Source organism: Gadus chalcogrammus, chromosome 17 (assembly GCF_026213295.1).
Source record: "Gadus chalcogrammus isolate NIFS_2021 chromosome 17, NIFS_Gcha_1.0, whole genome shotgun sequence".
Lineage (NCBI taxonomy): Eukaryota > Metazoa > Chordata > Actinopteri > Gadiformes > Gadidae > Gadus > Gadus chalcogrammus.
In genome coordinates, this window is record NC_079428.1 from 12,352,028 (window position 1) to 12,363,174 (window position 11,147).

The 11,147-nt window shown below is 48.6% G+C and overlaps 2 protein-coding genes and 1 long non-coding RNA gene across 4 annotated transcripts in view; 1 reads left to right on the forward strand and 2 right to left on the reverse strand.

Annotated features, from left to right (window-relative positions):
- Positions 1-1,336: 1,336 nt before the first annotated feature.
- Positions 1,337-5,309, reverse strand: LOC130370548 (uncharacterized). Of its 2 annotated transcripts, XR_008893042.1 has the most exons (6): positions 5,160-5,309; positions 4,946-5,129; positions 4,354-4,422; positions 4,122-4,274; positions 3,557-3,645; positions 1,337-3,194 (listed from the first exon to the last, which is right to left on the reverse strand). It is a non-coding gene; the product is annotated as an uncharacterized LOC130370548 (long non-coding RNA). The 2 variants fall into 2 exon arrangements; XR_008893041.1 differs by having other exon boundaries at positions 4,946-5,306.
- Positions 5,307-8,592, reverse strand: LOC130370490 (uncharacterized). Its single transcript, XM_056576237.1, has 6 exons — positions 8,488-8,592; positions 6,694-8,297; positions 6,252-6,407; positions 5,821-5,933; positions 5,455-5,738; positions 5,307-5,334 (listed from the first exon to the last, which is right to left on the reverse strand). Exons 2-6 carry the CDS (start codon positions 6,731-6,733, stop codon positions 5,307-5,309), a joined length of 621 nt encoding a protein of 206 aa, XP_056432212.1. The 5' UTR covers positions 6,734-8,297; positions 8,488-8,592.
- A 1,662-nt stretch (positions 8,593-10,254) lies between these two features.
- Positions 10,255-11,147, forward strand: part of LOC130370529 (serine/threonine-protein kinase DCLK2-like) — a 10,835-nt gene continuing 9,942 nt past the window's right edge. The window contains exon 1 of the mRNA XM_056576286.1: positions 10,255-10,930. Within this exon, the coding sequence (XP_056432261.1) occupies positions 10,516-10,930 (415 nt within the window). The 5' untranslated portion in view covers positions 10,255-10,515. The remainder of the gene's footprint in view (positions 10,931-11,147) is intronic.

The following is an 11,147-nucleotide window of genomic DNA, read 5'->3' on the forward strand; positions in this document are numbered from 1 at the left end:
CAGGCACGCCCTCAACCCAGAGTGAACATACTCAGAGTTGATTAACCCAACGCTGCTCACCTGTTCTGAAACCGAAAACCCAGAGTTGCTTTTCAAGATGGTCAATCCAGTATCTTACCGGTTCCACATGGAGTCTCTAGTCGGCTGCGCTGCGGGCCTTAGGTCCGTCCTCTGCTCCGGGACGAGGTCTTGAGTATAAAGAACTAGTCAGTCATCAAGCTGCTTGGTCTCTTCAAAGAGGTTGAGGTTTGACCGCCTGCACCATGAGGATGCTGTGGATACGGTATGGGACCATTTATCAGCGGATCTGAACAGCAGAACTTTAATCACATCAGCTGTAGATTTATGTACCTTCTCCGGAAAGATGAGTGGTCGTCAGCCCCTGAGCATTGATCTTCATCCCCAGTGACTCCTTCAATCCTGCTGGAGCAAACACTCAGTTACCATTTGGAGATGACCCAGCTACCCTAGTGTACTCACTACTAAGTGATACAACCCGTTTCAGTGTTTCCCCCTGAACTCTGAGTCAACCAACTCAGAGCGCAGGATTCAACTCAGAGTATGTTAAACCAGCTACCTGAAACAAGCCTCTGGCCTCCGTTTCCCGATAACGATGCTCGTACGATCGTTCTCACGATGGATCTTGCAAGCCATCGTAAATTTCTTTGGAGCGCTTCGAACGCGCGTTCACTGCACTCACACGTTTGTAGGATTGTAACCGTCTACTGACACGGTGCTGAAATAGGCTCCGTAGGAGGGGGCGACGCAGGAATGATGCAGGAAAATGGGGTTAAAAAGCGTTAAAATATCTCCCCATCAAGGCCATCAACAGAATAGCCTACGACAAGATTAGACTGCAATAATATGAATGCTAAAGATATTATGCTACATTAGTCCTTATCCTGAACTCACTACATTTTTTCAAGGCATTTTCCCCCCTGAAATAATTACAAAAATAGCTTGTGTGACAACTACATTTATCTTAATGTGCAGCAAAGAGCCGACTACCTGATTCCGCATAAGGTTTCATTGATTGGCGCGCAATTTAGAATCTATGATGCAAAACAAAAAATGCAACATTCCATTACTTCAGTAGCATTCAAACTCAGATTCTGGGCATTGAAACCCGGCTATTGCTGACCCGATTAGGAGAGCTTGGTCTAGATCCTGCCCATATTGTTGGGCAGGATGATGTATAGGCCTTTTTACACTGCCAAGCCGGACACCCGCATGCAAGAATGAGCTCACGTCTGAGTAAAGGCTACAAGCAAAATTAACTATTTACAAGTGCAAAAACATCAACTTATTGTTCATTTTGCTGAGCACCCGTTTTTTTTCCCGACAAAAGCCTCATAAGGAAAGTTCCTCTGCGTCTCTCGTAGATCGTAGGCCTACCATCTTTCAAGGTATTTTTTAATGTGACTACATAACCTTCTCTCACATGATAAGCAGCTCGCGGATTTCACTTACACCGAAACAGCCTGCCCTGGCCATCATATCCCTTCTTCTCCGGGTAGGCTATACTAGGTTATTAACTTATCCTGGAAATGATAATAGTATATTAAACAAATCCCAGCACCACACCAAAAGGAGGCAGCAAATCAGCGCTAAACATATCCATCTGCTCATTTCCACATGGTAAGAGAGCAACACAAAACAGGTTTATAATATTTGGATGTTTTATTTTCTTTAAATCAAGCAGGTTACATTTCATTCGTTTTTACACAATCTGATATTTGGAGGCATTTGCAAATATGCTCATAAATTACATGATTTGTAATCCCAAAGAATGAGGTGGTTAATGATCAATATTGGGATCAACAGTGATCACCCTACTAATGTAGGCATTACGTATGAAGGCAGAAAAAGAAAAGTTCTGCCAAATGTTCAGGACACTGAACATTTGGCCGGATTACACATAGAAATGCAATCCAAAACAAAATGGGTAAAGATAAAGCAAGTTTTAGTGATGCGGCAAACAAAGGTTCAAATATCCTCCAAAGCACTTCAAGTTCTCAAAGAATGAAACTCAAAACGCAGATGAGGTAAAAGAAGAAACTTGTAAATTAAAGTGGAGCGACCCAGGGACAAGTCTGGTTTGGGTTAAAGATTATGGATGGTTAACTTTGTGTAACATGTTTAGACAAGCAAGTTTAGGTTTTAGGCAAGCGACTTCAGGTATTAGGCATGCGACTTCAGGTATTAGGCAAGCGACTTCAGGTATTAGGCAAGCGAGTCAAGCTAAGCGAGTTTAGGTTTTATGCAAGCGAGTTTAGGTTTTATGCAAGCGAGTTTAGCCAAGCGAGTACAGGCAAGCGAGTCAAGCTAAGCAAGTTTAGGTTTTAGGCAAGCGAGTTCAGGTATTAGGCAAGCGAGTACAGGCAAGCGAGTCAAGCTAAGCAAGTTTAGGTTTTATGCAAGCGAGTTTAGCCAAGCGAGTACAGGCAAGCGAGTCAAGCTAAGCAAGTTTAGGTTTTAGGCAAGCGAGTTTAGGCAAGCGAGTTTAGGCAAGCGAGTTCAGGCAAGCGAGTTCAGGCAAGCGAGTTCAGGCAAGCGAGTTCAGGCAAGCGAGTTCAGGCAAGCGAGTTCAGGCAAGCGAGTTCAGGTATTAGGCAAGCGAGTTTAGGCAAGCAAGTTCAGGTATTAGGCAAGCGACGCAAGTTTAGCCAAGCAAGTTCAGGTTTTATGCAAGCGAGTTTAGGTTTTATGCAAGCGAGTTTAGACAAGCGGGTTTAGGCAAGCAAGTTTAGGTAAGAGAGTCAAGTTACTTTAGGCCTCACTTTATCTGCGGTTAAATTGCGGCATTAGGTTTAGAAAGAAGGTTAAGATCCAGGCCTAGGTTTGCTTCCAGCCTCGTCCCTCTAGTCGCTCCCTATAAAGAGGGTTCCCAGCTACAGTGTTAAAATACAACAGCTGGGATTACAGATATGGAGTACAGAAATAAATGACAAAGATTGATTCAAACATTCTTCCCCCAAAATGTGGTGCAACATAAAATGGAGAAAATAATTACTTTCTCTCCATTGAAACCCAGTCATATCTTACGATCTCACAAGGTCCCGCCGCAAGGGGCAGACTTACGAGCTCTAGAGTGTGCACTGTGTGTTGATGTTGGGTGTGGATTAATGTGCTGGTGTAGCCATCCAGGGATCCTCAGGGTTTATGGGAGTAGGACACACTGGTGTAGTTCAGTACTGTGAAGTAAATTGATGAAAAAAGTAGAATCAGTGTCAAGGGCAATCAAATGTCTATAAATGCAGGAACAGCCCCATCTGGTCTCAATCAGCCTTTGATTTCATAGACTTAAATTAGCGAAAAAACAAGCATTTATTTACAGTCCTAGTGCTGGAGAACCAGGTTTCAAAAAAATTCAATACGAGCCTCCAGGTGCATTGGAGTTACTGCATTTAATTAACTTTAATTTAATTAAGAGCACACTAGTCAGTGGAGATGTTCACAGAAAAGACTTGTCTTCAGACCTTTATAAAGATCAGGAGGGATTATATAATTGCCGTTTGACGCGTTAGGTCTGTTCAAGGAGGAAGTAAATATTTACCAGCGTTGGGTCTCTGCACCATGACACCCAGCTGCCGCACAACTGGTCTCCCTTTAAGTCGCCTGAAGGAGAGGTCAACTTAATTGAACCTAAGGGGAATGGGTCACAAGAAAAGGTAAGGATAAATCAAAGCTAAACATAGAAAGGATGAAAACAAGCATTGTCCAACATGGGGTTCGGCGATATTTTGATGTAAAAACATTTAGATGTACGATCCAACCATCAAAAACAGGCTCTTCTTAACATGTTTCCAATGTAGCCCGAGTTGCTACGCCCTCATCAGCCACCAGGTGGCAGACTTGATTTTGTCAGTAGAAGGAGCAAAATAGCCATCCAGCTTGATTACAGCAATAGTAGAGGAGTGAGTCAAAAGAATGCGTTTGAGCACCTTCAGACATTGGCTCTTTTTCAAGGACATCCCTCTGATTGGCTGAAGTCAGATCTTATTCTCTAGAAAGTTTGTTACAGAAGAAGCCCCTAGTATCAAAGCAACATACCGGCCAAACAAAACTAACCTGGTTGAATAAATGAAAATGTCTTCAAGATGGTCAATCCAGTATTTTACCGGTTCCACATGGAGTCTCTAGTCGGCTGCGCTGCGGGCCTTAGGTCCGTCCTCTGCTCCGGGACGAGGTCTTGAGTATAAAGAACCAGTCAGTCATCAAGCTGCTTGTCTCTTCAAAGAGGTGGAGGTTTGACCGCCTGCACCATGAGGACGCTGTGGATACGGTATGGGACCATTTATCAGCAGCTCTGAACTGCAGAACTTTAATCACATCAGCTGTAGATTTATGTACCTTCTCCGGAAAGATGAGTGGTCGTCAGCCCCTGACCATTGATCTTCATCCCCAGTGACTCCTTCAATCCTGCTGGAGCAAACACTCAGTTACCATTTGGAGATGACCCAGCTACCCTAGTGGACTCACTACTAAGTGATACAACCCGTTTCAGTGTTTCCCCCAGACAAGGTGGGGGGGGGGGGGGGGGGGGGGGGGGGGGTCTTCGGTGAGTGTTTCAGTTCGCAATACATACAACCGCCTTTTCAATTGCATTCAAAATGCTTTATGGCACGACTATTGTTTTGAACAGTACACAGTATTCCCGACAAATTATTTATCTATATTTTTTGTACTTGATGAAAGTATGTTTTCTTTCCCTACGAGTTTTGCACTTTGTTATTGCATAATTATTTTTTATATATAATTTTTCTACATTGGTAGTCAAGGCGGGGCCCCACTGTTAAGACGGCCTTAACCACACAGTGCTGGGGGAAACACTGCACTTACTTGAGTTAAACATTAGAGTTTAGTCTCCACATGGCGATACCACAGTTCATGGCTGCGCTCTTTGATTTTCTCGTTGATCAGATTGACCTGAGGGAGAGCTTACCTTCCATGGACGAGGAGCTGGTTGGTCTAATCACGAGCCGCCTTCGGACCTCCATCGACGGACCCCCCAGCCGTCCTCCCACCGCCGGGACCGTCTCCTCCAGGACCTCCACCGGGCCAACCGCCTGGACCTCCACCGCCGGGACCGTCTCCTCCAGGACCTCCACCGGGCCGACCGCCTGGACCTCCACCGCCGGAACCGTCTCCTCCAGGACCTCCACCGGGCCGACCGCCTGGACCTCCACCGCCGGGACCGTCTCCTCCAGGACCTCCACCGGGCCGACCGCCTGGACCTCCACCGCCGGGACCGTCTCCTCCAGGACCTCCACCGGGCCGACCGCCTGGACCTCCGCAACGTCGCCTCATTTCTTCTGAAATGTGACGCACGTTCTATTTGCACCCCGGACATTCCTCCCCGTTCATGATGCAATGGAGAAGAGTTTAGCTTTACTGGATGAGGAGCCGCCGCCGCCGGGCCCTCCGGGCCGCCGCCGGGCCCTCCAGGCTGACCGCCGCCAGGTGGCCGCCACCGCCGGGACCTCCAGGTTGGTCCCAACCACCGCCTCCAGGTTGGTCCCAACCACCGCCTCCAGGCCCTCCAGGTTGGACCCAACCGCCGCCTCCAGGCCCTCCAGGTTGGACCCAACCGCCGCCTCCAGGCCCACCGACTCCAGGACCTCCAGGTTGGCCTCCACCTCCAGGCCCGCCGTTGCCTCCAGGACCGCCGTTGCCTCCAGGACCGCCGTTGCCTCCAGGACCTCGGCCGTCTCCAGGCCGGCCGCCTCCAGGCCCTTCTGAAATTTGAGACACAAGTTCCAGTTGCACACAGGAACATTTCTCCCCTTTAATCATGGATGCACTGAAGAGAAGTTTAACTTTACTGTATGAGGAGCCGCCACCTGGCCCTCCATGCCGCCCCTTCCAGGTTGGACGCCTCCAGGACCTCCAGGCTGGCCTCTGCCTCCAGGCTGGCCTCTGCCTCAGTCCTTCTGAAAGGCGAATGACACGTTCCATTTGCACACTGCACATTTCTCCCCGTACATGATGCAGATAATCAACTCCTCTGCTTTAGCTCCCACAGATCTCACTGATGCCCTACTGTGCAGTCTTGAGTGAGGTATTATTTAACCCAACAGCCAGCCACACACACACCTAGCCTACATCCTGGAGCTGGTCCTAGTGGCTGAGAATGAATCTGACATTTTTCAGAACACCTCAGAGTTGCTGTGGCTGCATGTCAAAGTTTTAATTCTAAACAATTCACCAAGCCTAGAAAAAATGTGCAGCTGTGCAGTTCCGTGTCTCACCGTTCTGCATCCGTTGGGCTGCACGGCTCCCGGCCTTCCCTCCACCTGCAGCGAGCGCCTCCAGACGACCGCCATGGACCTCACGGCGAGCACCTCCAGACGACCGCCACGGACCTCCAGACGAGCACCTCCAGACGACCGCCTCCATCACCTCTACTGAAACAAGACAAAATCTATTTAAACACTGGAGATTTTTCTCCTCGCTCACTCAGATGTCAATAGCTTATCTTCTCCCATTCTGTGCGTTCTTGAGAAGTATAATTTCCTATAAACTCCCAAACCCAGCCACACATCTAATCTTCATAAAGACACTAGTCCTAGTGGCTGAGAACGCTTGGCTAACAAGCCAATCACAACCAGACTGAATTCCAGTTTTATTCTGAACCGTTTGACCACGCCAAGGAGGAGTTTATAGGATGTGCGAAGCAGTTCCACGGCTCACCCGTCTGTTCCTGTAGGACTGAACGGCTCCTGGCCAACATCCACCTGCAGCCCCGCTCTGTTGAAGCCTCTGGGAGTACAATCCGCTCCTGAACAAAAACAACTGTTCATAAATAATTTGGTACTCTGCAATCCTTGGAAATATTATTAAGCATGAGTTAGAATAGAAAATGTTCAAATCCTGTATAATGATTAATTGTTGTACAAATGTGTATAGTTCTATTGATTACTTTTTTACTTCTATAAAACATTTAATGAATAGTGGGAAACTACACAAGAAAAGTAAATGAATGCAGTTTTAACGCGGTTATATTAGTAAAGCAAGTCTTACCCAAAAAGTCAATAAATGGTGACCACATTTTATCATTATTATTAACTATTTAGTGCTTCACTAAATTCCTATAGCAAGTGGAAACGTTACTCTCCTTCATTGGTGATGTTCATGTTCCTCGATATCTTCCAATGGACTCGTTGTGAAATCCTTCTGGATCCTCCGCGTTGAAGTGCGTTGTTCAATTTCCAAGGGGCGTGTCTAAAGGGCGCGATCTAAAATGGGTCGATGCTATGCTATTGGATAGGCCTCGACTAATCATAGCATTGGAACGGGTGATGCAGAAATACATATTCCTCAAAATCTTTGAGTAGTAGTCGTTCGTTCTTTTAGTGAGCATATACAGTCTTTAGTTCACCAACTTCCATCTTTGTTGTTGAAACACCTCTACATGTTGCGTATATCCAACCTCACATTAGATAGCCTAAAGGGTTGCTATTGGTCGGTCTATTTCGTACAGGGCAGAAAACGTTATATAGGCCTAACGGAGGGGCGCCTGACCGCATCTTTGAAAAGCAAATTATATACGAGGTCCGTCTAGTTCCGAAGCTATGGTGAAATACGCAAAACGAATATTGAAATGTTAATTTTGGCATTTAATTTGGATCTACATTTTGCCAGTGAATGAGTTTAGGTTTGCCAAACCAAGGTCTAACAGGCAGTAAACATGTTCATTAAAATACAAATGCAAAGTCCACAGAACATACGCGAATAAAAACCACATTGCACCACCAGCTGTCAACAGCAGCAAGTGTATTGAAAGTAGAAAAGTAGTAAAGAGAAGAATAGAATTGGGAGAATGGTGTGCAAGTCAGACACCGCATCTAACCCAGGACCACCTTGCAGATCACAAGCAGCAAACCTTCTACCAGACCAACCAAACACACATCAACAGGCCCCCAGTCAGTAGGGTCAGTCAGACAGGTTTCCACAGAAGGGCTCAGTGGGGTTATGGATTGAGCAAAAACAGACCCCTTTCTTCCTTCCACAAGTTTCCATCCTGGATTTTTCGGCCATGTGGACTCGGGCATGTTTCAAGTTATCCGTGGATTCCTGAGGGCAGTGAAGGATCTGCAGAAGGTGACGTCCAGGTCCAGCGGTCTGCCGCATTGACCACGAGATCTTTAACCGAGTGGGACCGACTCGGTTTGTAGTAGGCCTAGAACAGTTTGTGTTCAACAGCGTGGAGGTCCTCGTTTCCATCAGAGTTGCTGCAGTTCTTCCATGCTGCTTCCACAGTGAGCAGAGGACACTTCCCAGTGTGGTGGTCGATGCTGTAGCGGTCCGCAGCGTTAGTTAGTCGATCCCATAAACCACTCAACACAAACTACCACTTCCATCAGCAAATCCACATTAACCTCCAGCGGTAAAACATGTACAATAGAGGGGCGAGAACAGACAGGTGGAGATGGGGAGAGTGTAACATGTGCAGTGCTCATGAACGAAGTACCCCGCGTTACTCACAGCGTGGGTCCCGGTGGCGGGGGGTCCACGTCGGTGGCCACGATGTCCGGATTGTTCAGCCCACGCAATCCAACGCAAAATAAACGATTAACAACCGTCACGGTGGGGGCGCTTTATGAGGAGAGGCGGGGGAGACGCAGCTGAAATCAATTAAGAACTAGTGACCTCCAGAAGAACGTGATTGGTTGGATCCCCGGTATAAAACAATACTGAGGATACAGGGACATCTAGTGGCCACACTGACACATATCAGAAAATATAGAATAGATTACTCTCCATGTGTATTTGTTCTATGGAGTCTAGCAGATAACATAATCAAACAAACACTATAAAGCCTTTACCACACTTAAATCACTATGAAGCCTTTACCACACTTAATAAAATCACTATAAAGCCTTAACAAGTTAAACTAAAGACAGGCACTAAGCAACCCTTGGATGGAACCAGCGACCCTCCCTGCCAGCAATTCGGTTGGCCCCGCCCCTCTTGGCTGTCCTCATCAAACATTTAGTCCACTTAAGAGAGGAGGAAGAGGAGGAGGGTAATAATTACGTTATTATTTATTCAACACGGTTTAAACGTTCAGTAATAACAAGCAAGTGAATACGGCTATAAGGTAGCTCTAGTTACTTAGAGGTAGACAGCTTGAAGACGTGTGACAATCAGAAAATAGGAACTCGTTTTCCTGATAGCCTACTGTACGCTAGTTTCAGTTTGGAGTCAGGTGGCCTTATGGGCACTATGAACCTGGGCGGGGGTCGACTTGCTTCTCCCTTATTCTCCCGGCCGGTGAGCGTTCCTCTGTTTCTGCTTCACCGCGCACCTGCTGATGGAGCTCGGGCCTGAGAGAGAGAGAGAGAGAGAGAGAGAGAGAGAGAGAGAGAGAGAGAGAGAGAGAGAGAGAGAGAGAGAGAGAGAGAGAGAGAGAGAGAGAGAGAGAGAGAGAGAGAGAGAGAGAGAGAGAGAGAGAGAGAGAGAGAGAGAGAGAGAGAGAGAGAGAGAGAGAGAGAGAGAGAGAGAGAGAGAGAGAGAGAGAGAGAGAGAGAGAGAGAGAGAGAGAGAGAGAGAGAGAGAGAGAGAGAGGGGCGGGCCGAGGGAGTGATCGACGGAGGGAGAGACGTATGGTATGAACGAGCAGAGAGGGGGGCTACCGGGTCGACTTGTCTAGCGCTCTCTCCTCCTCCATCTCCTCCTCCTCAGCCTACTCCCCCTGCTGCTACTCCTCCTTCTCCTCCTCCTCTCTCTTGCGGCAGCGGCCATGCTGTCTCGTGGATGATTGACGTTGCGTCCAGCGGAACCGGCGGCTCGTGCAGTTGAAGCACTGTGCGTGGGGCAGTTAGGCCCGAGACGAGCGCGTTCCGACCCTCAACACACCGGGACATCTCCGCATCCCTCGTGCGGTGGTTAAGAAGACGACGCACGACCGCTGTGTCTCGTGCCGAAACGGAGTACCGGGAGGAAGGAAGCCTCCCTAGCAACGGACCCGTGCAAAGGCGTTATTGGTCAGTGTGTGTGTGTGTGTCTGTGTGTGTTTGTCTGTGTGCGTGTGTGCGTGTGTGTGCGTGTGTGCATCTGAGCGGATAGACTTGTGTCTGCTGATGAATATTCGTCTCGTTTAGCCGACATAAATCGAAATTGGCTAACATTCTCGTTACTATAGTATCATTACAATGAAGAGATTGGGTTCCGTTCATCTCGCGTATAAAGCCTTCTCCCCCCCCCTCACAGCACCGGAGACCGGTGTTGGTGGTAGACCGGAGAGCGATGGAGCCGCAGCGGGCACGCGCATCACCGTGCTAAAGACGCCGGTGGAGGGCGTGACGAACCGGCACGAGAGAGACGAGCAGCGGGGCGCGAGACGAAGAAGTAACCGCAGACATTGATCGGGATTTGACAGGAGCAGACCGGGTCTCGAGCCGCGGACGGGAGAGAGAGAAAACATCTGGTGAGAGCTTTCGGAACATGTGGAGAGACGCGCTCCCTGGAAGAGGAAAGTAGCGACGCTTCTCGCACGCAGACCCCATCGTCATGTCGCTGAACGGTAAGAGCCTCGAGCTGGAGCACTTTGACGAGCGGGACAAGGTGCGACGGGGCCGCTCCACGCGCACCAAGAGAGATGAGTCGTCCGGCCCGGGGTCTCGAGGCAGCAGCCTGGTCCCGAGCCCCGCGCACAGCGCCAACTGCAGCTACTACCGAACGCGCACCCTGCAGGCGCTCACGTCGGAGAAACGGGCCAAGAAGGTCCGCTTCTACCGGAACGGGGACCGATACTTCAAGGGTCTCGTTTACGCTGTCTCCAGCGACCGCTTCCGTTCATATGACGCGCTGCTCATGGAGCTCACGCGCTCCCTGGCGGACAACCTGCACCTCCCGCAGGGCGTGCGTACCATCTACACCGCGGACGGAAGTAAGAAGATAACGAGCATGGACGAGCTGATTGAAGGTATACAAAGATACACAGTCACAGTCATAGTCACAGTCACACGTGCACGCACACACACACACACACACACACACACACACACACACACACACACACACACACACACACACACACACACACACACACACACACACACACACACAAACACAAACACACTCACACACACAGGCACACACACACACAGGCACACGCACATACTCACACACACTGACACACA

Coding starts and splice junctions, on each gene's coding strand:
- LOC130370490 (XM_056576237.1), bottom strand. CDS start 6,733: ATGTTGGCCAGGAGCCGTTCAGTCCTACAGGAACAGACGG. Junction 6,408..6,693: donor AGTCCTACAGGAACAGACGG/GTGAGCCGTGGA, acceptor GTCTTGTTTCAG/TAGAGGTGATGGAGGCGGTC. Junction 5,335..5,454: donor GTGGCGGCCACCTGGCGGCG/GTCAGCCTGGAG, acceptor GGGTGCAAATAG/AACGTGCGTCACATTTCAGA.